Source organism: Bos mutus, chromosome 1 (assembly GCF_027580195.1).
Source record: "Bos mutus isolate GX-2022 chromosome 1, NWIPB_WYAK_1.1, whole genome shotgun sequence".
NCBI classification, from domain to species: domain Eukaryota; kingdom Metazoa; phylum Chordata; class Mammalia; order Artiodactyla; family Bovidae; genus Bos; species Bos mutus.
Genome location: NC_091617.1, coordinates 125,786,502 through 125,814,237, shown reverse-complemented (window position 1 = coordinate 125,814,237; position 27,736 = coordinate 125,786,502). Strand labels below are relative to the sequence as shown.

Here is a 27,736-nt window from a genome sequence, read left to right as displayed (position 1 = left end):
AAGGAAGTATAATTTATGCCACAACATGTAATTTCTATGTGTGGAGACGGGGTGGTAGATACAGGCCATCTGGAGGGTTGAGAAGCTTCCACTGGCCCAGGTGCTCTTTGGATAGGCGTCATTTCATTGTCCTCAGTCCTTCCCCCACCAGTTTATTCTCACTTTTTATGCCTCTCAACTCTAGGCCTGGGACCTCACCAAGTCAGTGCAAGTGAAAATAGCTTCCATCTCCCAATCTGACTTCTCCCACGCATATTTTGGGACATGGGTTTGTCCACTTTCACTTGTCATCTTTATAATCACACCAGCCTTCATCTCCTAATCCTTGGAGAACCCTACACCTCTATCATGTTTTATGGCAATTTAAGAGATTTCCTTTTTTTTTTTTTAACACAAAAAAAATTTCAACAGGATCTTACAAGTTGGAGATTAAAAATGGCTATTCAACCCATCATCTCAAACTAGAAGCTCCCTATCTAAATTTTTCTTTTTAAGTGGGCCAATTTTATTTATTTTTGGCTGTGCTGTACAGCTTTTGAGATTTTAGTTTCCCAACCAAAGATCACGCCCAGGCCCTTGACAGTTAGAAGTACACAGCCCTAACTGCTGGGCCACCAGGGAATTACCTTGAAAACTTAAAAAGTAGAGTTTACATATTTTCTCAAACCTGAGCTCTCTGAACCACCCAAACCATCTTTCCAAATAACATGAAAATTTGGTCACAGGCTATAAACACTATCATCTCTATTAGTCTCTTAAAAAAAAAAAAAAGAATCAGTAGGAAGCATTTCTTGCCAAATAAAATCAAATTACCAAATTAAACATGTTTTTAATATTTAAGAAAATAAAACTACCAACCTAGCACAGTTTGAAAAGCAAGTTTTATTTTTTATTTGAGGTCTTCATAATTTCATATTCATATTTCATTTGAAGTATTTAAAAGAACTGTTTCCAAGAGTATTTATCTTTCCAGGCACTTAACTAGAATCAACAATCACTGTCTTTTTATATTTTGCCACAATAATTTATATTTATCTACAAAAATAATATGAAACTAGAATCTGTAGCATAACAGTATATTCCAGGTGTAAACTAATAAATGTATCCCATTTAAACAAGAAATTATATACAATATACAATAAAAACTTCCTTTCTCATTAAAGTAAGTTAACCAGAATATTTAAATCAGCAAAGTAATTTAGTAACATAATTTAGGGGAAAAAATCCAACCCAAATCCCATTTTCCTGTGTATTTATATCCTCTGTGTGAGGGAGAGGGGAAATGGGAAAGAAATGTTTATTATTCACAGATCTCCACTCTCCACCTTGCATTATGTCGTCCAGGCCTGGGTAGGCCTCATCCAAGCTGAGGACACTATTGATACACTAACTGATACTACTGATACATCACACAGAAAACTGAAAAACCTCTCAGTCTTCATGTGTCCAGAACAAAACTCAATTCCTCCCCAAACCTATTCCTAACTACAGTAGATGCTAATGGCACCAGGATTCACCTAGCTCTCACTGCAAAAAATCAAGTCATCCTTTCTCTCTTTCCTTCATTCAATCTATCAATAAATTCTGTTTCCAAATTGAAAAATTTACCCATTTTTTCCCATCTCCACTGTCAGGTCACTGCCTCCTGCCTTCTAACTGATTTCTCCACTTTTGCTCTTATCTCCTTAGAGGCCAGATCCTTCTCAGCAGTCATTATAAATCAGATCACATTACTCCCCTGCTTAAAATCCTGTTTAGAATAAAAACCAAATTCTCTACCATGACCTACAAGGCCTTTCATACTCTGACCTGTGTCTACCTCTCCATCCTAATCTCATCTCTCTCTCTGACGTGCTCATGATCTCAAGCCACTGTGCTTCCCTGTGGTTCCCTGTGGAACCACAACCTGGTTCCTCACTTAGGAGCTCTGCATTTGCCATTCCCTGTGCCTAGAATCCCAAGCTCCTCAAGGAACTAGCCTGTCTTCCTTGTATTCAAACATCACCCCTTAGAGAGGCCTTTCTAAGGTAGCCACCATCCTTCCAATTATCTACAAATCATCCTTCTTAGTTCTTTGCATACCACCCATCACAATCTAGTTATCTTCTTTATTGCACCTCCTCCCCAAATATTAGCTCTTCAAGGGCAGGGACTTATCTATCTTGCTTATTATTCTCATCCATGCCTAGAACTTACCAACACTTAGCAGATATTCAAAACACTTGTTGAATAAATAGACAACTTCATAAACATCGTCGAAGCAGTACAGATATTAATTATATTGATTTTTATTATTAGCTTATTATAGTTTAAATTTGGAGAAGGAAATGGCAACCCACTCCAGTACTCTTGCCTGGAAAATTCCATGGAGAGAGGAGCCTTGTAGGCTACAGTCCATGGGGTCGCAAAGAGTCGGACACGACTGAGTTTAAATTATATTAGTTTATTATAAATAAAAGTTTTAACTATATTCCAACAGAATAAAAAATATATATATTAAGAGTACATGAGCACAAAGGAAGAGGAAAAACACCACTATAATAAATCCTATTCCTTTAAAACAGGAATAAAGTAAACACGTGGAGGATATTGCTGCTGCCTGTCAAACACCCAGGACCTTTCTTCCCCCCAGGGAACTCTCACACAGGACACTTCCCATTTGGAAGAGATGTATTTGCAAGACACCAGCAGACTGTCCAAAGGAAGAAAGATAAAAGGGAACAAACATCTTTCAGGATCAAAATTCCAGGCGAGACCAGAAAGGGGGCTTTCAAAGCAATTTCCCCAAGCTCTTTGCAAAGAAGTTCAGTGGATCAGAACACAAAGAAAAAACTAACGAGAATCCCTCAACGGATCCTTTACCCACTAACAAGATTTCTTAAGAAAGTGACTTGGTCTTGCAAAGGAACTCAACAAAGAGCTGTGTAAAACATACTTCAAGTTCTACTGTCAAGTAGTAAGATGAGGATAGAAACCTTATATAGTATGTATCTATGTGGGAGTATGCATGTGTATTATATATATGAATCTATGTCCCCAAGGAACACTAACAAAAATACTTACTATATTTAATCACTATAGAGATATTAAATCACTATAGAGACAATGAAGAAATGAAGAAGATTAGTTTGTGGTTGAGAGCTGGCTTTTTCAACCTTAGCACTGGGGAAAAGGGAACCCAAGACTTTTTACAGCATTACAGAAAAACACATTAATCTGGAGGAAAAGAACATGTGTAAGAACAATAACACAAGAAGAAAACCACATGTAGTCATTTTGGTGGTTTGGTTAGGGAGGGGGTTGGGATTCAATACAGAAAAGTTATATTAAAGAATAAAAGGAGAGTAATAGAAAACACCAGGAAAAAAGGCCAATGAAGCAAATGCAGAAAAGCAAAGTCAAGTCAATGGCTAGACCAACAAACCTAATCTGGCACTTCTATATGCTATCTCTAGAGTTTTCTCTCTTATGAAGAATAAAAAGAATCTTGCTTTTCTGTATTATTTGCATACTCAGGTGATGTCAATCATAACAAGTGAATAGTTCCATTTTAAGGCCTTAAACACTGCCAAATACACGGTTAAAAAGTTGTACTGCTGCCCTTTCCCAGGATAAACATGAAGAAGAAACAGTATGAGCTGGAAATATGAATTCCCATTAGAGAGAAAAGACCATTTCACCATATAATTCTACGTAATACAGCAGCTTCTCAGATATGATTTTATCTGTTCAAAACAGTTAAGATCTGAGAACAACAACAAAGGTCAGCAAGGAACTAAAGCAGAGCTAGTGTCATGGAAAAAAACAAACATTTTTAAATACACCCTCAAGGCTTCACTTCGGGGCCCGTTCACTTTCATTTTAGATGGGATTCTAAAACACCTGGCCAAGTAGTTTCTCAGTGTGCAGCAAATCTGAGGTAGCAACTACAAACTGGAAGACAGAAAGCTGTGTTGAAAGCAGATGACCCTTGGAGAAGGAAATGGCAACCCACTCCAGTAATCTTGCCTGGGAAATCCCATGGACAGAGGAACCTGGTGGGCAAAGAGTCAGACACGACTGAGGGAGGGGCAGGCGCTTGCTAGAGGCCCCAGAGCTTTTGATGGCAGAGCCAGCACTGTGGCTGAGGACTCCTGGCTCCCAGGCCTCTCTCACCAGATAGGAGCGTGGAAAACTAGTCTAAAATATGCCTGAGGGCTTTCCTGGCAGCTCAGTGGTAAAGAATTGCCCCCCTGCCAAAGCAGGGGACGTGAGTTCCACCCCTGGTCTGGGAAGACCACACGTGGCAGAGCAGCTGAGCCCATGCATCACAGCCACTGGGCCGGGGCTCTCGAGCCCGGGAGCCGCAGAACTGAGGTCTGTGGGCACCAGAGCCCATGCTCCGCAACAAGAGGAGCCACAGGTAGAGAAAAGCCCACGCAGCATGAAGACCGTGCACAACCATAAATAAAATCATTTAAAAACAAAAAAACAAAAAAAAAGAAAGCAGATGACCCAACAGGAGAAAGGAGACTAAAACATCGTTGAAAAAAAGCAATTAAAAAAACTCAGAATCAAAAAAAAAAACCTCAGAATCAATCTAGAAAGTGTTGCTGGCAAGGTTTTATCTAAACAGCCTCTGAGATTATATTTTATTTTAGTATAATGTGACATTAATATGATACTTAGTATAGTGACTTGGGTGAAATACTGAGTTCAAATACTGATCCTAAAGAGATAAGTTTTCAATCCTGGAGTTTCTGATTTAGTAAGCAATTATAGTTTATTCAACAGGCCATAGGTGATCCTGCTGCACACCTAGAACTGAGAATCACTGTCCTAACAGTCTAAGGAAAGATTACACTACACTTGTATTATTTAAGAAAGGAGACGTAACGCACGACATGGTAAATTAGCACTGCTGTGTTTCAGATGTGTGTGCGTGCGTGTGCACTCAGTCGTGTCCAACTCTTAGTGATCCCATGGACTGCAGCCCACCAGGTTCTTCAATCCATGGGATTTTCCAGGCAAAAGTACTGGAGTGGGGTGCCATTTCCTCCTCCAGGGGATCTTCCCGACCCAGGGATCAAACCCTCACGTGGTGTGTCTCCTGCACTGGTAGGTGGCTTCTTTACCAACTGCGCCACCTGGGAAGCCCTGTATGTTATATGTGAAAGTTGCTAAGAGAGTAAATCCTAAGAGTTCTTGTCACAAGAAAAATGTTTACTTATTTCTTTTATATCTATATGAGATGGTTCACTAAACTTACTGTGATAACTGCTTCATAATGTATGTATTAACAAATTGAATTATTGTGCTGTATTACCTTAAACTTATACAGGGCTATATGTTAATTATATCTCAATAGAACTGGAAGGTTAAAAAAAAAAGAGGATTTACTATTATCTTTAAATGTGTTCAATAAAACTTGTTTTTAAACTTTGTATATTTTGAGGTAATCAAGAATAGTCACTTTAGCAGAACAGTTCATCTCCCCAAAGGAGGGAGTGTGCTAAATGGCACACTGCCAAGAGCCAATCCACCCACAGAAGAGTATCTTTTAAAACTACATAAACATAATACACTTATGCAATGATGAGTGAAGCAGAATACTCAATGTGGAATGAAATAACAGTTGAAACTTAACGAACTTAAAGTTATATGAAGAAAAACATCTCATTACTTAAAGAGTCTGGGTGCTAAACCCCTCTCTATGCAGTAGAATCGCTTGAACAAATTACTTAAAACTTTTACTCACCTTTCTGAAAAATCAGAGTCTATAAATTCTCTAGCCCGTTTTCTATCACTGAAAAGAAAAAAAAAAAAAAAAAAAGCCCATGAAAATGCATAAGGAACTTTACTTCATGAATAATTTATTTTAACTTATCTAATTCCACACTGAATATATATCCAAACAAAAAACTAACGATTACAAAAGATATGTACATAAAATCAGAACTTGAATTTTGTCACTGGACCCAAGAAATCACAAGAGTCATAGGTTTGAAATGAGTTTAACCAATCTCTATGAAGAAATACTGCTAATTTATAAATGAGAAGAGCTTTCCTGCAGGAGACACAGGTTCGATCCCTGGGTGAAGAAGATTCCCCTGGAGAAGGAAATGGCAACCCACTCCAGTATTCTTGCTTGGAGAATTCCACGGAGAGAGGAGCCTGGTGGGCCACAGTATACGGAGTCACAAAGAGTCAGACACGACTTGTGTGTCTACCAATGAAACAACAACAATGAACGAGAAGGCATAGGAAAGTTTTATTCACTCTGGAAAACTGGTTCTTAAAAACATCAGACAATCATACTACATGCAGTATAAAGCACAGCCAGTTACTGAAAACACCAAACCCTGCTCATCTCCAAAGCAGACCAGCACTACTGGCAGAGACTTGGCTCTCATTAAATTACCTTCCAAGGGTACGAAAAACTCCAACCTAACTTGCAGATCTATATGAGGATATTGTTAAGGACTGAATGAAGGTCATAGTATTGATATTATTATGGACTTAACATGATATTATGGACTTAACATGCTATTGTTAAGGATGGAATAAAGAGCCTCTTGATGAAAGTCAAAGAGGAGAGTGAAAAGGCTGGCTTAAAACTCAACATTCAAAAAACGAAGATCATGGCATGTGAGCCCATCACTTCATGGAAAATAGATGGGGAAGCAATGTAAACAGTGATGGACTTTCTTTTCTTGGGCTCCAAAATCACTGCAGATGGTGATTGCAGCCATGAAATTCAAAGATGCTTGCTCCCTGGGAGAAAGTTATGACCAACCTAGACAGCACAGACAATACTTTGCCAACCAAGGTCCATCTAGTCAAAGCTATGGTTTTTCCAGCAGTTATGTAGAGATGTGAAAGTTGGACTATAAGGAAAGCTGAGTGCTGAAGAATTGATGCTTTTGAACTATGGTGTTGCAAGACTCTTGAGAGTCCCTTGGACTACACGGAGATCAAATTGGTCAATTCTGAAGGAAATCAGTCCTGAATATTCATTGGAAGGACTGATGCTGAAGCTGAAACTCCAATACTTAGACCACCTGATGCAAAGAACTGACTCACTGGAAAAAACCCTGATGCTGGTAAAGACTGAAGGCAGGAGGAGAAAGGGACGACAGAAGATGAGATGGCTAGATGGCATCACTGACTCAATGAACATGAGTTTGAGCAAGCTTCAGGAGTTGGTGACGGACAAGGAAGCTGCAGTGTGCTGCAGTCCATGGGGTCGCAAAGAGTTGGATACGACTGAGTGGCTGAACTGAACTGAAAGGCCATGGAATTACAGGTGATTACACTTCATCTTACTTGATAATGGAAAAGACGTTATGTATACATATGAAGCGATGTCTCAAGTGGTGCCAGGGGTAAAGAATCTGCCTGCCAATGCAGAGATGCAATGGGTATGGAATAGCCCCTGGAGAAGTAAATGGCAACCCACTCCTGTATTCTTGCCTGGAGAATTCCATGGACAGAAGAGCATGGCAGGCTACAGTCCACAGGGTCACAAAGAGTTGGACATGACTAAGCACATACTGGAGAAGGCAATGGCACCCCACTCCAGTACTCTTGCCTGGAAAATCCCATGGACAGAGGCGCCTGGTAGGCTGCAGTCCATGGGGTCGCTAAGAGTCGGACATGATTGAGCGACTTCACTTTCACTTTTCACTTTCATGCATTGGAGAAGGAAATGGCAACCCACTCCAGTGTTCTTGCCTGGAGAATCCCAGGGAGCCTGGTGGGCTGCCGTCTATGGGGTCGCACAGAGTCAGACACGACTGAAGCGACTTAGCAGCAGCAGCAGCAGCACATACACACACACAAAACTCTTTTGCCTCTAGTGTGTGTGTGTGTGTGTGTGTGTGTAACTTAAAGCACTCTGCCAGGACTGTTATTTCATTCATTTCTTTAATATCCTTGAAGCAAGGAGATTCTTACTGAACCAAGATTTACTGTTTGCTTATTAGAACTCACAACTGTAAGTCAATGACAGAACCACCAGTGTGGTTTGCCATGTTGGAAATAATTTCTAAAGGGACAAAATAAAATTTTCAGTCACTTATTTTACTATTTCCTTTTATGGAGGGATGAGATGCTAAAATGATAAGGAGGGGAAAAAGGTTGAATAAGGTTATTTTAAGGTAAAGATGGAACACGCAGAGATCCAATATTAAAAGTGGCAAATGAGTAACGAAGCAGGGACACTGATTTAACTGCCCAGCGTTTTAAAAGAACCAAGATAAAACTCAATGAAAGTTTTAATATATTTTGGTCTCTTTTTTTCCCTTCTTTTTCTGGTTTTAAATGAAACAAAAATGCTAGTTTCAAGAGGAAATTCTAAGCACACACACACATATACATAACTCCTTTCTTATGTGTGTTAAAACAATATAAAATGCAGTTTTTACATCTCCAAAGTGGCTAAAAGTCAAATCATAAAAAGCAGTCTTCTTTCAGCACTGAAGAAAGATGTTTCAGTTACAAGTTATTATTTTATTTTTCTGTTTAAAATGGTTGTTCCAGGGAGTGGTCCAGTGGTTAAGACTCTACGCTTCCACTGCAGAGGACAAGGGTTCAATCCCTAGTCAGGGAACCAAGATCCAGAGGCTATATCCTAGATGCCCATTTTATAACTAGGACATGAAATAAACAGGTAATCTTAAAGGAAACATACTAGTTTTTAAAGCCATAAAACAAGAACAGAAGGTAAGACAGTGAGCAAAAAAGATCAGAACTTTAAAAAAAAGCTTTTAAAAATGGTAACTTGCAGTACCACTCTTACCCTGGGACCCAGCCAGCAGCTTCTGCTATGTGTGTCTGAGTAACCATTGCTGGAGCAGGGGTGTATGGACTCCCAATCAGAACACTTCCTGAACTGGTTAGTCTCTGTGGTGTGCTTATAATCTGTAAAGTCAAAACAAGAAAAACTATTCTTAGTTGCTAAGGCAAGCCTACAGGCAGAAAATAAGTTTATAAGGAGGAAACCTTATTATCTACAATGTACTTAATATCAATCATCTAGAATATAAGCAATCCCTTTGACCCACTTGTATATTCTAAGATCCTGAAGCACAAGCATCAACACTGATACCAAGTACACCGTGGATTTCAGCAAGTGAATAGCAACTGGGAAGGATTAAGCTGGCGACTGACAACATTTTAAAAATCAGAAAAATGAAAACCTTTCCTTAGAATTATGAAAACTAATTTTAGTTGAACTTGATTAACTAGAACTGGGATAACAGCAAATTAGATTTTCACAGTCCAAAACATATGCAAAGACATTATACGATTTGCATTCTTATACAGATGCAGTTTTATCTGTTTTTTTAAGAGCATTTCCTCATATCATTAAATATTATTCAAACACATTTTTAAAACCATGAAACATTCTGTCATGTGGATTAATTAACCTTACTGTTAGATTTTTACAAATATTCATTATTATAAATAATGCTGTGATAAACCTTTTTGTAAAATTATCTTGGCTTTAATTTCTATTTTTTATGGACAGATTCCAGAAAGGGAATGAATAGAACTAAGATTAAGGACTTTACTAAAACCCTATTTTCACACACACACACACACAAAACAGTAAATAAAATAAAGGCATGCTCCAGGGAATGGGAGTATTAGTGGGGCTGGGGAGATGTTACTACATATGAATGATTAGGAAACTATTTTAATAAATTAATTCTATAGTCAAACAAAACACAACAAATACCGACAGACAGCCGGGGAATTCTGATCCTCACAATATGCCAAGGATTATTAAACAAGGCATTCAGAAATCTGCCTCATGAGAACAAAGGGACACTAGACAAGCCTTCCACATTTTCCATACCACCATACTCCTCACCTCCATCTCAATGCAGGATCCTTAAAGGTACAGGGTGTTTGCAGGGCCTACCACAGTGCTAGGAGACACTCATAGGAAAGAATCAGTAAACATTTACTGAACTGAGACAGAAGACCCAGCTTTTAAAATGATGAAAAAAAGTAGCTTCTTTCTTCATCGATATGCTAGAAAGGATTATATAAAATCCAGTAAGAAAATACAATATAAAGGGTGTAGTTCTCAGCAATCACTGCATCATACATTCTGTTCTCTATTATGCTGACCTGAATGAGTGCTTGAGAAATAGAGTCTGAGTATTTGATCAGCCCCTGGTCTACTGTATTCCTAGAATAGAAGTCTCCACAAAGCAATTCTAAGTATTCCAACTTACCCTGAAGCAGACTGCATTACTCGTGCAGTCTGAAAAAAACTATGGAGTTTTTTTCTTTAGGACTCTACAGGCTCAGTTCTACCCAATTTTAAGGGCTTTGTAGGAAAAAACAAAAAAAAAGAAGAAGAAGAACAAAGGAGGAAGGGAAATAGGACAGAGAAAAGCTGGTTATCTTTACTGAGAATGACTTTGGACTAAGTTGTTGCGTTCCAGTTCATTTCTCCTTCCTCAGTGGCAGGCGGTTAGCTGCTGTTCTTTCCTGACCTGAGAGTGATTAGCAACGCTCTGTTCCTTCCTCTTGGCAAGCCTTTAAACAAACATTTCACCAACAAAGAAACTGGAAGGATGCTACACTTGTATTGGATCTATATATTAGAAGTTCTTGTGAGATGTAGTGAGTTCTTAAACCAGAACAGTGACAGTGAACCTTAAACAGAACCACACAGAAATCAACAGAACTTGACCAACCAATGAACAGGAAAATTAGTTCATACAGGTGATAAGTCACACATGCTTTATAAAACTGAACCTTAATTTTGAAGCCCCAAATTAAAATAATATTCAGTTGATCTGATAAGGGAAATGAACATCTATACTTAGCCTATGAAAGTCATACAGCAACTGAACCTCAGTCTGAAAATTTTCTACCTTCAATCAAGATATCTTATGTACTGCTGCCATCTACAGTACGAAATGCCAAGAGAGCATGTATGTTCTGAAAAGAAAAATCTGTAACTATAAACTCTAAGGAATCTATTTAAATACAAAGTGTTCTATTTAAGGGTTTCATTATTTCACAAAATTTTCATTGTCATTGTAAGAGACATGCAGTTTTTAACCATGTTAAAATAAGCATGAGATTATCTTATATAAATATATGTGTGTGTGCATATATATAAAACCAGGTACCTTTAAGAAGACAGTTAGAATGCCAAGCCATGGTTACTTCTAAACTAGTTTCTATAAACACAGAAAATAACTTTTTTTCTTGAGAACTTTTGAAATTTCTCTCTACCATGAACATCCAGTTTCCAAAGAGATATGTAAAAATTTTAAGAGCAAGTATGAGGCAAACGGGTGAGGCTTTACTTAAGAATTTTCTAACAAAACTGTTTTAAAAATCATGGATAAGAGACTGAAAATTAGGGGAAAACATACAAAAGAGACAAACAAGAAGAGAGAGAAGTGGTTCTTACTGGGATTCTACAATATATTAGGAAATCAAATTACAATAAACTAGGAAATTAAAATAGAAAACTCTGATTCCTGCCTGGGGACCCAGAACTGCAAAAAGTACCTGAGAATCAGGGAGACTGGTCTTGGGCTGGCTCTTAAGGAGAGCCCCAAATCTCCATTGCTTCTGACCTTTGCATCACTGATTCTGAGATCTGCAGTAATCGAGTATCTCATATACACGAGTACATATCACTGTCAAACCTGAAGTGTGTAAAGGCTTATATGTACTTTTAGTTCCAATTGACAGTGGGAAGGAAAATCACGTTTCCCAAAGAGGAATTCAAATTTGAGCCTTAGCAGCATCACTGGAATACCAAGAGGAAACAGTCTTTCAAAACACAGGAGTACTGTAAGGGACAAATTCATGAAAGGTCACATATGCTTGTTTAATTCTGATGATTATAGAATCACCTTTCAAAATATCGGCTTTCAAGGCAGGTGTGTCATCGCATTTGCACCCACTACAGTGGCTGGGGAGGGCCGAATGCTTAGCAGATGTCTGAAAATATACCCTGAACTACTCAGAACTGTGGCTCCTCACCTGAGCTACAGTTTGTATGAGCTTGGGGCTAGATGACATTCTTCACATAGTTACAGAACTGGGCAACATCTTTAGCTTGGATTCTGTAGATGATTAACAGTCCTCAAGAGATCAAGAAAAATGTCACGTCTAGTATGTCTTAAGATTTCAAAGACTTTCCGAAGCCATTCAGTATGTTAAAAGAGATTTTTATCTAAGTAATTGTGCATTTAGCATAGCCTATAGTACCATATATTATGAACAAAATTTATTCTTATGGCTCTAGAGATAAGAAGATGTAAGCACTGACAAGGAAGAGTTATTGTTCAAATGTTTATGTACTTTTGCTAATGGTGGGTGAGGCCATTTAAATTAGGTATAGTTTTTATTAATACATTAGCTGCATGTGACTGTTTATAAATAAGGCTGTCTTAAAAGCACTACCTACTTTAATCTCTAGCATAATTAATGGAATACCTTCAGAGAAATGGTTAAATATTTTCCATTTAAATTCACTATTTCTACTGCTAAAGATTGAAATGAATTGGTGAGTTGTTTCTTCCTAAATGTCCTTTCATCAAAGAGTTTTTCAAATCAGTAACTCCAGATACAGATTAACTGTTGGGTCATAATCAGTTTATATGAAAGTATACACTTTAGTGCAGTAAAGGTTATTTTAAAAGAAAAAGGAGAGGAACATAAGACATAACAGATTTCAAATCAATTGGCTCAAACAACTGAAAACAAGAGAAGCCTCACAGAGGGGCAAAAAACTTAATTTAACACATTCAGAATCCAAATTCAAAAATACATGAAAATTAAACATTGACAAACACAGTGTCTTTTTCTTAAGACTAACCAGTTACATTCAGCTAAAAATAAAACTTTAAAAATTAAGAGATAAGGTATTCACAGGAGTATTTCACCAAGCATCTTCAGTACAACTTTCCTTTAAATTAGGATAAACTAAGCAAAGTTTCAAATCCTAAAATATGATGATTTTCTTACCATTTGGGGTCCAACATTCACATTTATTGGTCCTAAGGTTTTTGGTAAAATCTTTGTTGGTGAGTTGGTGCTGGAAACTGGAAATGCAACGAATGAAACGTTACCTGAAATGATATTAGAGCACTAGGTTAACGTTCTGCAACGTCAAGGTCACCTTCTATCAGTCTACACATCTGTGCTTTATTGCTGTTTAGTTGCTAAGTCGTTTCTCACTCTTTTGCTACCCCATGGACTGGAGCCCACCAGGTTGCATATCTGTCTATGGGATTTTTCAGGCAGTACTGGAGTGGATTGTCATTTCCTTCTCCAAGGGAGCTTCCCAACCCAGAGACTACATCTGTGTCTCCTGCACTGGCAGGTGGATTCTTTACCACTGAGCCAGCTGAGAAGCCCACATTTGTGGGCTTAAGTAATTTATAAAGTTATGAACAAGAAGGCATATAGGAAAGTCACACTATTGCTTTGTTGTAGTGAGGATAATTAGCAAAATAAATCTGCAAAATATATAGTTCAGTCTATCTGATAACCACTAAACCTTAAGTTGGTTTTTTAAAGGAAAAAATATTTAAGAGTACATAATGTAAATCATGGGGCTTCCCTTGTAGCTCAGTCGGTAAAGAATCTGCCTGCAGTGCAGGAGACCTGGGTTCGATCCCTGGGTTGGGAAGATCCCCTTGAGAAAGAAATGGCAACCCACTGCAGTATCCTTGCCTGGAAAATCTCATGGACAGAGAAGCCTGGTGGGCTGCAGTCCATGGGGTTGCAAAGAGTCAGGCACGACTGAGTGACTAACACTTAACGTAAATCAGAGTTTATATCACAGTTGAGAATTCCAGTTAGATCTTGATTATAAATGACAGAACACAACAAGGAGATGAAGTATAAAATAAATATCTATTAAAAATTTTTATACTATAAAACAAAATTTTAATATTAAAAGTTAACATGGTTTCAAAAGGTTGAGTTAGCCACTTTTTGAAATTTCTGTTATACTGGAAAAACAAATATAATGCTACCAAATGACTGATGGTAGAAACTGCTAGGATCTTCACAGTGTCTTCAAGTGATCTCAACAAACTAAATTTCAAATTAAGGTAGCAAAATGCTATCCCTCCAAATGAAAAGCTGACCAATAATTTTATGAATGTGTCAACTATTAATACCTAACTTTACTGGACAAACTTCAGTTTATCAATATTTGTCTCAGAAGATAACAGTGGAATCCAATGTAACAAAGGAGATCACACAGGAAGTGTGTGAAACAGGGTCAATATTGAAACTCTGGGGAAAAATCAACATTTAAGAGTAGGACCGGAAAGACACCATCCTCAGATGGCCCTTTGTTGGCTCCTACAAAGCCTGCCCAACTCCTGAATGCCTGCTCTCTCATCTCTTAGTTCTCGGCAGATCTCCTGCAGTAAGGAGCTCAGGCCATGAGGCTGAATTACGGCTCCTCTCCCTCAGCCTGTGAGCTTACTTGCACCCTCAAATGTTTTCACTTATTTCTCTCAGAGAGGAAGATTCTCATATCAATTACTTCTTTCATGTCTGCTCTGTACTTCCTGTCTTCTCAGGGAACTCTTGCATCAATTATTTCCTCTGTCTTCTGAGTTTTCAAGTATATTACTGGCTCCTTCCCCTCAGTTTCTTATATCATTTCCCTCAAATTCTACATTTCAAAATCAAATTCTTTAATCATATGACATGTCTTCTATGCAGAATCTAAAAAGAAACGATACAAATGAACTTATTTACAAACCAGAGTCACAGAGCTAGAGAACAAACTTAGGTTGCAGAGGTTGGTGGGGTGGTGGGGGAAGGACTGGGGGAAGGGATACTTAGGGAGTTGAATGTGGACATGTACACACTGCTATATTTAAAATGGAGAGCCAACAAGGTTCTCCTGTTTAGTGCATGGGACTCTGCTCAGTGTTATGCGGCAGCCCGGAGGGGAGAGGAGTTTGGGGGAGAGCAGATAAAGGTATATGTATGGCTGAATCCCCCATCTACCTGAAACTATCACAACATTGTTAATCGGCTGGACTCCAATACAAAAATAAAAAGCTTAAAAAAAATTGAATTCCTTACCCTTCTCATGCCCACTCAGCAAGGACCAGTACCCAAATCTGCTTCTCCTTCTTGGTATAGATCATCACACACCAGCTACCCAAACCAGAAACCATCAACCCCTCTTCATTCAACCAACCACCACATCCTACTTGTTATCTCCTTACCCTGGCTCCTTTATGTTGCTGGCACTTGTTTAATTTGGAACTTTATCAAATCTCATTTGACTGCAGTTACTTCTCTAATATAGAGGTTCACAGCCCTGGCTGTGCAATGGAATTATCTGGGAAGCAATAAAAAACCGCCAGTGTCTGGGTCTCAACCCCAGGCTGCTGATATAATTGGAGTCAACCTGGGCATTAGACTGCTCAAGTTCTCCAGGCAGCTCCTAAGTGCAGCCAGGGCTAAGCACCACTTCCCCAACTGGATATCCTACCTCAAATGGCTTTCCTAGCGTCTCTGCGCATCTGTGAAGAACCAGTCTTTCCACTGATGAAACTGCTGTGGACACTCCCTATTTAAGGCATTTCCGAGGTTCCACAACGTTTTCTAAATGCCTTTCATGCTCCTCAACGTGGCACAAAAGCTTCCGCCTGGAGATCTCGGCCTCCCTGGGAAGCTTCATGCTTAGCTACTCGGTCCACACGCACCTCCTATCAGATTAAATTCCCTGCATGCAGTTCCAGAAAGGCCCCGGGTCAACCACTCCAACTCTGGGGCACACAATTCCTTCTGGTGGGAAGTCCCTCTCTGCTGAGACAACTCCTACCTTTCAGCATTTCAAAACAGCACTCCATACTATTTTCTGAGCCATCACTATGTGCCAAAGTGTGTTCTAGAGGCTTCCCACATATACATCATCTCATTACTGCTTAGGACAAAAGTGTGAAGTGTATTTTTACTGACTGCATTTTACCCATGAAGAAATTAAGACAGAGTGAGGTTAAATAATTTGTACAAGGTCCCACCGGCTCTAGAGCTTCTGTTCTCTGTGTCTCTAGCCTCTATGCTCTTCTGGGTTTTCGAAAATCTATTATTGAAATTCTACTGTAAAGGAGACTGTGTTATCAGTTGTGTATTCAAGTGTCTGGTTTAGTTCCTGGCATCAAAGAGGTACATGAAACAATAAAAACTGTTTGACTTGTACAGATTGGAGCTATTACCTGTCCTAATCTGGATGCATACTTCCTGTAATGTAGCCTAAACTGTATCTTTTGTTACTTTTTAACAGGTGAAATAAACTTACACACCTGGTCCTTTGTTTATTGTTTTTAAAACATGACTGAGCAATTGGTATAATCAAAGTGTCCTTACTCTCTAACTGCTCAACTGATCTTTCATGTAACATGCATATCTTATCTGTTGCTAAAGATGTGGTTATTCACCTGCTTAAGAATTCACCTAACTGGAGAGCAGTACTAATCTGTGATTCTAGGCGGAAGAACCGTAACTGACAGACATGTGCCATGCACTCAGTCCTGGGCAGGAGGGGGACACATTACAAATCCATATAAAGATGAATCCAGCCCTGAAATCGTCTGACTCTCAGATGACTTTTCTTTTTTTTAATAGTCTTAGGGCTGCTGAATGTTTAAGATGAGATCATCTCTGATACACTGTGTGAGGAGCAAAAGTCAAAAATTTGCAAATAACAGTGAAGAAGAAACATATCAAAAAAAAGATGATGAAGGTTAGGGAATAAATTGATCTCAATTTGAAACTTACCAGTAAAGGAAAATTAAGAATATAAAACTTAGGTCGAAAACAAAAAGAAAAATATCATTAAAGCCAGATCTGTTATGCCAGTTCATATCAAAGAATTTAGCAGGAAACAAATAAATTTGATTCTAAAGTATCTGGAAAAGTAAAGACAGAGAACATCCGAGAAATTTTGGGGGGGGGGGGAAAAGGAATAATGGGGAAAGAGAGGAACTTTAGACCCCCAGATTTCACAATTATTAGATAGCTAAAGGGATTGCATTCATGTGACACTGGCTAAGATACAGACAAAAAAACTGACAAAACAGAAACTGAAGTCCCAAATTTGTTTCATTTATATGTGGAAATTTTGTATGTGGTAAAAGTAGCATTTCAAATGAATGGAGAAAGGGCAGATTACAGAATTTAGAAAATTTAAGTGAAAGAATTCATGCTTTTGAACTGTGGTGTTGGAGAAGACTCTTGAGAATCCCTTGGACTGCAAGGTGATCCAACCAGTCCATCCTAAAGGAGATCAGTCCTGAGTGTTCACTGGAAAGACTGATGCTGAAGCTGAAACTCCAATACTTTGGCCACCTGATGCAAAGGGCTGACTCACTGGAAAAGACCCTGATGCTGGGAAAGATTGAGGGCAGGAGGAAAGGGGGACAACAGAGGATGAGATGGTTGGATGGCATCACCGACTCAATGGACATGGGTTTGGGTGGACTCCAGGAGTTGGTGATGGACAGGGAGGCCTGGCGTGCTGCATTTCATGGGGTCGCAAAGAGTCAGTCACAACTGAGTGACTGAACTGAATGCCATAACAAACCACTTGTGGAATCTTCGTTCCCAACCAGAGATCAAGCCATGAGCCTTCGGAGTGGGAGCACTGACTCTAAGATCCTAGACTACCAGAGAACTAACCCTAGGGAGTATCAGATAGTGAGAACTCCTACAAAGGAAACCACTTGAATAAAAGACCTGGTATCACCCAACCACCAGTAGCACACTGTGCATCCAAACAACAAACAAAACAAAACAGCAAACCCGAGCATCCGCAGACAGGATGACCACCGCACTCAGCCCTGCCCATCAGAGGAAGAACAAACAAACAAAACTTAGCATAAATCTTACCGTATATGAAGCCTACACAAACCACTGCACCAATCTTAGAGGGGCAGAAAACAAAAGGAAGGAAGAATTCAACCTTGAAGCCTAGGGAAAGGAGACCTCAAACACAGTAAGTTAAAAAAATAATAACGAAAAGGTAGAGAAATACTGCACAAATGAAGGAACAAATCAGAAACACAGAAATCCAAACAAATGAAGAGGAAATAGGCAAACTACCTGAAAAAGAATTCAGGATAATGATGGTACAGATAATAAAAAACCTTGAAAGCACGATGGAGAAAATGCAAAAATCAATTAACAAAGACCTAGAAGAATTAAAGAATAAACATACAAACAACACAATTAACTGAAATTAAAAATAGGAAGAATCAATAGCAGAATATCAGAAGCAGAAGAACGAACCAGTGATATGGAAGATAAAATGGTGGAAATAACTTCTGAAGAGCAGAATAAAGTAAAACGAATGAAAAGAGCTGAGGACAGTCTCAGAGACCTCTGGGACAATAGCAAACACACCAACATTCGAATTATAGGGGTCCCAGAAGAAGAGAGAAAAAGAAAGGGTATGAGATTATATGTGCTCAGATTATAGTTGAAAATTTCCCCAACATGGAAAAGGAAATAGTCAATCAAGTCCAAGAGGTACAAAGAGTCCCATACAGAATAAACCCAAGGAGAAACATGCCAAGACACATACTAATCAAACTAACAAAGATTAAACACAAAGAAAGAATATTAAAAAGCAGCAAGGGAAAAGCAAAAAGTAACATACAGGGGAAACCCCATACATTTAACAGCTGATCTTTCAGCAGAAACTCCGCAGGCCAGAAGGGAATGGCAGGATATATTTAAAGTACTGAAAGGGAAAAATCTACAACCAAGATTACTCTACCTGGCAAGGATCTCATTCAAAATTGATGGAGAAATCAAAAGCTTTTCAGACAAGTAAAAGTTAAGAGAATTCAATACCACCAAACCAGCTTTAAAACAAATGTTAAAGGGACTTATACAGTCAAGAAACACAAGAAAAAAATCTACAAATCAAACCCCAATTAAGAAATGACAACAACAACATATATATCAATAATTATGGATTATATATATCAACATATACATATAATATATATATCAGCAATCTGTGGATTCAATGCTATCCCTGTCAAATTACCAATGGCATTTTTCACAGAACTAAAAAAAAATTTTCACAATTCATATGGAAACACAAAAGACCCCAAATAGCCAAAGCAGTCTTGAGAAAGAAGAATGGAGCTGGAGGAATCACACTTTCTGACTTCAGATTATACTACAAAGCTACAGTCATCAAGATGGTATGATAACTGGTATAAAAACAGAAATATAGACCAATAGAATAAGATAGAAAGCCCAGAAATAAACCTATGCACCTATGGGTAACCTTATTTTTGACAAAGGAGGCAAGAATATACAATGGGGCAAAAACAGCCTCTTCAATAAATGGTGCTGGGAAAACTGGACAGTTACATGCAAAAGAATCAAATTAGAACACTTCCTAACACCATGAAATGAATGAAGTCGCTCAGTCGTGTCCAACTTTTGCGACCCAGTGGACTGTAGCCCACAACGCTCCTCTGTCCATGGGATTTTCCAGGCAAGAGTACTGGAGAGGGTTGCCATTTCCTTCTCCAAAGGATCTTCCCAACCCAGGGACTGAACCCAGGTCTCCCAGATTGTAAGCCAGACACTTTACCCTCTGAGCCAATAAACTCAAAATGGAGTAAACACCTAAATGTAAGACCAGAAACTACAAAACTCTTAGAGGAAAACATAGGCAGAACACTTGATGACATAAATCAAAGCAAGATCCTCCACAATCTACCTCCTAGAGTAACAGAAATAAAAACAGAAGTAAACAAGTGGGATCTGATTAAACCTAAAAGCTTTTGCACAGCAAAGGAAACTATAAGCAAGGTGAAAAGACAACCCTCAGAATGGGACAAAACAATAGCAAATGAAACAATGGACAAAGGATAAATTTCCAAAATATACAAGTAGATCATACAATGCAACACCAGAAAAACAAACAACCCAATCCAAAAATGGGGAAAAGACCTAAACAGACATTTCTCCAAAGAAGACATACAGATGGCTAACAAACACATGAAAAGATGCTCAACATCACTCATTATTAGAGAAATGCAAATCAAAACTCCAGTGAGATATTATTACCTCATACCAGCCATATGCCATCATCAAAAAGTCTACAAACAATAAATGCTGGAGAGGGTGTGGAGAAAAAGGCATGCTCTCGCACTGTTGGTGGGAATGTAAATTGATGCAGCCACTACGGAAGACGGTACGGAGATTCCTTAGGAAACTAGGACTAAAACCACCATATGACCTAGCAATCCACGCCTAGGCATATACCCTGAGGAAACCAAAATTGAAAAAGACACATGTATCTCATTGTTCACTGCAGCACTATTTACAATAGCTAGAACATGGAAGCAACCTAGATGTCCATCGACAGATGAATGGATAAAGAATTAGTGGTACGTATACACAATAGAATATTACTCAGCCATAAAAAGGAACACATTTGAGTCAGTTCTGATGAGGTGGGTGAACTTAGAGTCTATTATACAGAGTGAAGTAAGTCAGAAAGAGAAAGATAAATATCATAGTCTAATGCATATATACGGAATCTAGAAAAATGGTACTGAAGAATTTATTTACAGGGCAGCAATGGAGAAACAGACACAGAAAACAGACTTATGGACAAGGGGAGAGGGGAGGAGAGGGTGAGATGTATGGAAAGAGAAACACGGAAACTTACATTATCATATGTAAATTGGATAGCCAACGGGAATTTGCTGTATGTCTCAGGAAACCCAAATCAGGGGCTCTGTATCAACCTAGAGGGGTAGGATGGGGAGGGAGATGGGAGGGAGCTTCAAAGGGAAGGGGATGTATGTATACATCCATCAATCCATGTATGGTTGATTCATGGTGAGGTTTGACAGAATACAAAATTCTGTAAAGCAATTATCCTTCAATTGAAAAAAAAAAAAAAAAAAAAAACCTACATATACATGTAAGTTTACAGATGCAGAAAGAGTCTGGCAAGATAACAAACTTAATAGAGGTTACCTCTGGGTGAGTAGTAGGGAAAAATGTTTTCCTTTGTTTTATACTTTATTAAGTTTTCTGAACATGTATGCACTTGTCAGCCAGCACTGTTCATACAAGGTAAGATCTATAAATGAAGCATCTCTGTTTGATAATTGGTAAAAATGAAATTTGTCTCTTAACTTTAACTTAACTTTTAACTGCTAAGGAGCAGTTAAAGAGACTCTACTGGGATTTCACAATTGTAGTATCTAGAAATAAAAGAAATGTGTTTAGACATAATTTACTTTCATAAAATCAACTAGGCTCAGCAGCAGAAATATAATTTTTTGGATTCAAAAAGACATTTAAATAGGTTACAAACATCCAGCCTCCTGAAATGTCAGCTCCATTAGAAGTAAACCAAACCAAGTCTAAATAATTTTTCATAAGTACTTGGCCTTAATTCACAGCTGCCTAGCAACAGGGTCCTGACACTGTCCAGAAGCCAATGTCTAGCACATGATGTATTTATTAAAAACAAAAATTTAAAGACCTGCCTGGATTTTGATCCTGGCAATTTCCCGAATTAACTAAAATGAGATCAATCACCTAGGAAAGGGGCTCGAAAAAGAGCTAAAACTTATGCCAAATCTTGACAGAGGCACAAAATTTTGCCTCAAATTTTATCTTGATTTCTTGAATAACTGGAATCATTCTGTTTTTCATTAGAATTGTCCAGACACCAAAGAGTTCTTTCACTTGGGCTGGGGGGGGGGTGGGGGTGGGGGTGGGGGGCAGGTGCAGGGCACAGTTCTAGTTCTAGTTAATCACCTTCAATATGTCCAATTAAAATGAAAAATTCAAATAATTGTGGCTTGTTATGATGTCAGTGGACTTCCCAGATGGTGCTAGTGGTAAAGAACCCTCCTGCCAATGCAGGAGATATAAGAGGCATGGGTCAGGAAGATTCCCCTGGAGACGGGCATGGCAACCCACTCCGGTATTCTTGCCTAGAGAATCCCCATGGACAGAGGAGCCTGGTGGGCTACAGTCCATGGGGTTGCAGAGAGTCAGACATGACTGAAGTGACTAAGCATGTATGATGTCAGTACAAGTAATATTTTATCTTCTGGGGGAAAAATTTTTGGCCTTGAACTAACTTTGGGGAAAACCTCCATCCAAGCCTATCACATCCTCCTAGAAGAACCATATTAGTAACTTATTATAGGAACAAATATGCTTATTTTATGGGTTTATAAATATCTCAAATCAGAAATTGTTAACATCCTATACGTACAGGGTCCAAACTTCACAGGACAAGCTAAACCTACAGCCGTAAAGAAAAGTTAAAAATGTGGTGGTATATATATGTGTTTGTCAAACTCGTAGAACTCTAGGCTAAAAAGGGTTCATTCTACTGCATGTAAATTGCATCTTAATTTTGTAAAATCGGAAAAAAGTGCCCTATGCAATTTATTTACTTATTGCTAAGAAGCTAATTACAGATTAAACAATCCTCTTGCTTGTCCTCTCCTGTTACCTACTTTACAAATTTATTTTTTAAACAGGTAGTTCATGGATTTGTCTAAACTACATTCTTCCGGCTACTCTCTCTTTGGAAAACCTCTTGCATCATCACAATCTATCCCCTTCTGCTGTATCACTCTTATCAGCCTATATACACACATTTTTTTCTTTCATCTTAAAAACAGAACACAAAAACATAGTTAAGTTTCCTTAACTATGTACACAGCTCTCCAGCTACCAATTCATTTCTGTTGCCCTTCACAACAAAACTCACCAAATCTGTCAACATCTGCTCTCTCTACTTCTCCAGTCTGTTTTCTTTAACCCACTCCCATGCCCGCTCCCCAACTTCACTGAACTAGCTCTTACCAAGAACATCTCCATGTTGCTAAATCCAATGGCCAATTCTGTTTTCAACTTAACCTTAATCTACCAGCCATATCTGATACTTTCAAAATCACACCTTCCTCTCAAACACTCTCCACTTGGCATCCAAACCTCCATTCTCTCTTGGTTCTCCTCCGAACCACTGGCTTCTCCTCATTCGTGGTTGCTGGATCCTCCTCTAGAAACAACCGAGAGCCCTTTGTATTAAGTCCTCTGACTCCTCTGTCAACTCTTCCTCGAGATGGTATGACAGCTCCTGTCAGACTCATGTATCCAACTGTCCTTTTGCCTATCTCCATTTTGATGATTAATTGTTACCTCAAACTTAACATACTTGAAACTGAACTCTTTATACTCCAAATCTCTGACCGTTCCCCAGCCCACACAGAATACTCCTCCCATCTCTCTCTTCATCACAGTAAATGTCAACGCCATTCTTCAACTCTTCATAGACCAAAAGAGATCACTATTGACATTCTCTTATATCCTACATACAATCCATTAATAAATCCTACTGGCCCTATCTTTAAAATGTACTCTGACTAGAGAACCAAGTTGTGGTTACCAGTTAGGGGGGACAGACAATATAGAGGTCGGGGATTGGGAAGCACAAATTATTGGGTGTAAGATAGGCTCAAGGAAGTATTGTTCAACATGAGAAATATAGCCAGTGTCTTATAAAACTACAGATACCAACAAAAAAGCAGATGGACAATGAAAAATGTAACAAAATGTACAAAAAAATGTAATTAAAAAAACCCAATCTATGTACAAAGAGGTTGTGTTAGAATATTGCTGGTTTATATTTATGATGGTGGTCCTTATTTTGAATTTTCATTTAGTTCTTTGCTATACATCTGTATCCATACCCACAATAAAAACGATTTAATATTTACAAAAAATAAAATAAATGTGGGACTTCCTTGGTGGTCCAGTAGCTAAAACTGCACTCCCAATGCAGGGGCCCTGGGTTCAATCCCTGGTCAGGGAACAGATCCCACGTGCCACAACTAAGAGCTGTAACTAAAGATCCCACATGTCATGCTGCAATGAAGACCCAGCTCAGGCAAACAAATAATTAATAATATCAAGCCTTCAATAAACTCACAGTTTAAAAAATAAATGAAACAAAATAAAATGTATCTTGAATACAAACATTTTTCATGCACTCTGCTGCTACCACTCTGACCCAAGTGACCATTTCTATCTTGAATTATTGTAATGTGTTCCTGATTCATCCACCTGTCCTGCATTAGGCCCACCTAACCCCACAACTCTACTCCCAAGCTTTCCAATACAGTAGTCATTAGACAGAAGCTATAAAGCACTTGAAATGTAGCTAGCACGACTGAGGACCTAATTTCTAGACTTTTGTGGTTGTTGCTTAGTCGCTAAGTCCTGTCTTAGCATCGTTAATACCCTTTGCAACTCTTTGTGACTCCATGGACTGTAGCCTGCCAGGCTCCTCATGCCTGGGAAATCCAGTGTGCAGGATTTCCCAGGTAAGAATACTGGAGTGAGTTGCCATTTCCCTCTGTAAATTCCTAAACTTTTAAAATTTTAATTAACTCAAATTTACAAACTGAAGCAGTAGAAAATATTTTTCCATTAAAAAACAGCATGACTATTTTGGTAGTACTGCATTTCAGCCCAATTGTTGAAACTTTAACATCTAAACTGAAACGTGCTTTAAGTGTAAGGTAACAGATTTTGAAGGCTAAGTAACCAAAATCCATCTCACTAAAATCTAATTATGTTGACTTCATGTTCAATGATAAACGTTCTGGATATTGGGGTAAATAAAATTTATCATTCAGATTAAGTTTATCTGTTTCTTTTCACCATTTTAACCTGGCTACTAGAAAATTTAAAATTATGTGACTTAGGTCGTCCTACTGTCATCACACAGCCGAGTGATCCTGTTTTGTGGAGTAATTCCCTTCCAAACTCTTCCGTTGACTTTGCATCTCAGTTCGCATAAGTCCTTAAGATGGTTAACAAGGTCACTCGACCCCTCCTTTCTCATATCACCAGCTGTCAGATCTCTCCCCTATCCCTCCCTTGGTTGTACTGCATTCACCCCGGACTGTGCGCTGCTCCTCAAACCACGTCCAGCAATGTTCTCCCTCATGGCCTTTGTCTCTCAAGTTCCCTCTGTTGATAACTTCCTTCCCCTAGATATCTATCTATGTGCCTTATTCCCCAGTTTCCTTCCAGACTCTGCTCGGTTGTCAGTGCATCAGAAATGCCTGACTACCCCATGTCAGCACTTCTTGATTCACCATGATTTTTCACCACAGTACTTCTCTGTTTGACTGTACTGCACATTTACTTGCTTGTATGATCATTATCTGCCCACAGCACACATGACACATCTGTCACAGAGACACATGCACCCTAATGTTCACTGTAGCACTATTTACAATAGCCAGGACAGGGGAACAACCTAAATGTCCATCAAAAGAGGAATGGATAAAGAAGATGTGGTGTATGTATGCATATATATTTACACACACACACACACACACACACAGGTAAATACAACGGAATACTGCTGCTGCTAAGTCACTTCAGTCGTGTCCTACTCTGTGCAACCCCATAGACGGCAGCCCACCAGGCTCTGCCGTCCCTGGGATTCTCCAGGCAAGAACACTGGAGTGGGTTGCCATTTTCTTCTCTGATGCATGAAAGTGAAAAGTGAAAGTGAAGCTGCTCAGTCGTGTTCGACTCTTAGCAACCCCATGGAGTGCAGCCTTCCAGGCTCCTCCGTCCATGGGATTTTCCAGGCAAGAGTACTGGAGGGGGGTGCCACTGCCTTCTCCTAAACACTGTCATACAGGGTGAAGTCAGAAAAACAAGTATATATTAATGTATATATGTGGAATCTGAACAAATTGGTATAGACCATCAGAGACACAGATGTAGAGAACAAATGAAATGTATGGACACCAAGGGAGGAAGGGTGGGTGTGGGATTAATGGAGAGATTGGAATTGACATATACACACTATTGATACGATGTATAAAACAGATAACTAATGTGGCTCAGTGGTAAACAATCCACCTGTCAATGCAGGAAATACAGGAGATGCAGGTTCGATCCCAGGGTCGGGAAGATCCCTGGAGGAGGAAATGGCAACCCACTGCAGTATTTTGCCGGAGAAAAATCCTGGCATGGACAGAGGAGCCTAGCGGGCTACAGGTCTACACATTCACAAGAGAGTCGGACACAAATGACAAACCACACACACTGAGAACACACTGTAAGCACAGGGGACTCCACTCACTGCTCCACGATGACCTCAACGTGAAGGAAATCCAAGAAAGAGGACATATATGTATACTTAGAGCCGATTCACTTTGCTGCACAGTAAGCGAAAACCACCACAACATTGTAAAGTGACTATACTCCAATAAAAATATATGTCAGATGAATGAATGAATGCACGAATACATGAATGTCTGCATGGAAGCATGTGATACAAATTCAGGAGATAGGCATATTCAATGAAAACTAAATCTCCTCCCATCACCAACCACAACCTAACCATTCCCCCCTTCCCTAGTGACAGCTACGATGCCAGTTTCTATATAACCTTTCAGAAATACTCAAGGCATATACTAACATATATGCATACATATACCCTTTTTCCCTTACACATATGGTCAAAAAAAATCAGTTTGCACATTGCTTTTTTACCACTTAACAATACTGTATCTATTTTAGATGTCTTTCCCTACCTATTTACATTCATATGTAATTTTGCTTCAACATTTACTTTGTTAGCTATAATATTTCTTTTTATAGCTCTAGCAGCTTGCATCCCTTAATAATGGAAGGCTTTTAGTGTTACAAACATTAATAGTAAAATCTTTTTATTACTACAACTAATGCTGCAATGACTACATATATCTTTACACACATCAGTTGTACCAAATATCTGTACAAATTCATCCTCTGTTCAGAAATGTGTGAATGTATCCATTTCCACATAACCTTACCAACTCAGTGTTTTATCAAACTTTATTTCTGTCAATCTTTAGGTTAAAAATAGCATCTCACTTTGATTTTATTTTGGTTTTATTATTATGAATAGGCTAATATGCTTTGTTTAAAAGTCATCTAAATTTTCCTTCCTGAGAATTAGGACCATCTTCCTACTGGCTATTGGTGATTCACTGGTGGACTCTCTTTAAATACTGAAAGGGTAAGAATATTCTTTGTTATAGCTGGTGAACATATTTTTCCCAATTTGACACTTGTCTTTGGCTTTTATATATGATTTTCTCTTCACATTTGAAAAGAATGTTGTCAATCTTATACTTCTTTCCTTTTATGACTTTAATGTCATATTAAAAAGGTCTGTGAACACATAAGAGATGCAGGTTAAATCTCTGAGTCAGGAAGATCTCCTGAAGGAGGGCATGGCAACCCACTCCAGCATTCTTGCCTGGAAAATCCCATGGACAGAGGAGCCTGGCGGGCTACAGTCCACAGGGTCACAAGAAAGTCAGACAAGACTGAAGTGACTTAGCACGCACAAGTTTGGTATTTCCAGTTAGATATGCTATTCTTGAACTTAATTGTCATTCATTACATACTCAAGACTGTATTAAACATCCCCCATGTTTTCTACACTGATACCTTCATTTAAGTTTTATATTCTTGACCATCTGGAATTTATTTAACGTGAGAAATGAATGACCCAATTTTGCCCCCTAGATGGCTACTTCAGGCTACCAGTGGTAGATGGCGACCGTCTAATGAGAACTCTACTCCCCTCCCCACGCTACATGAAGTCTACCCTACTGACTACCTTCAGTCGTACTACTAAGTCTACCTTATT

The 27,736-nt window shown here is 38.8% G+C and overlaps 1 protein-coding gene across 18 annotated transcripts in view; it reads right to left on the bottom strand.

Annotated features, from left to right (window-relative positions):
- TFDP2 (transcription factor Dp-2) overlaps positions 1-27,736 on the bottom strand; it is a 200,152-nt gene that overhangs the window by 36,023 nt on the left and 136,393 nt on the right. For 9 of the 18 annotated variants that reach the window (XM_070375121.1, XM_070375101.1, XM_070375109.1 and 6 more), the window contains 4 exons: positions 12,991-13,094; positions 9,857-10,020; positions 8,780-8,901; positions 5,738-5,785 (listed from right to left, as the gene is read on the bottom strand). In XM_070375121.1, the coding sequence (XP_070231222.1) occupies positions 5,738-5,785; positions 8,780-8,901; positions 9,857-9,862 (176 nt within the window). In that variant the 5' untranslated portion in view covers positions 9,863-10,020; positions 12,991-13,094. The remainder of the gene's footprint in view (positions 1-5,737; positions 5,786-8,779; positions 8,902-9,856; positions 10,021-12,990; positions 13,095-27,736) is intronic. The other 9 variants (XM_070375051.1, XM_070375043.1, XM_070375064.1 and 6 more) reach the window with 3 other exon arrangements.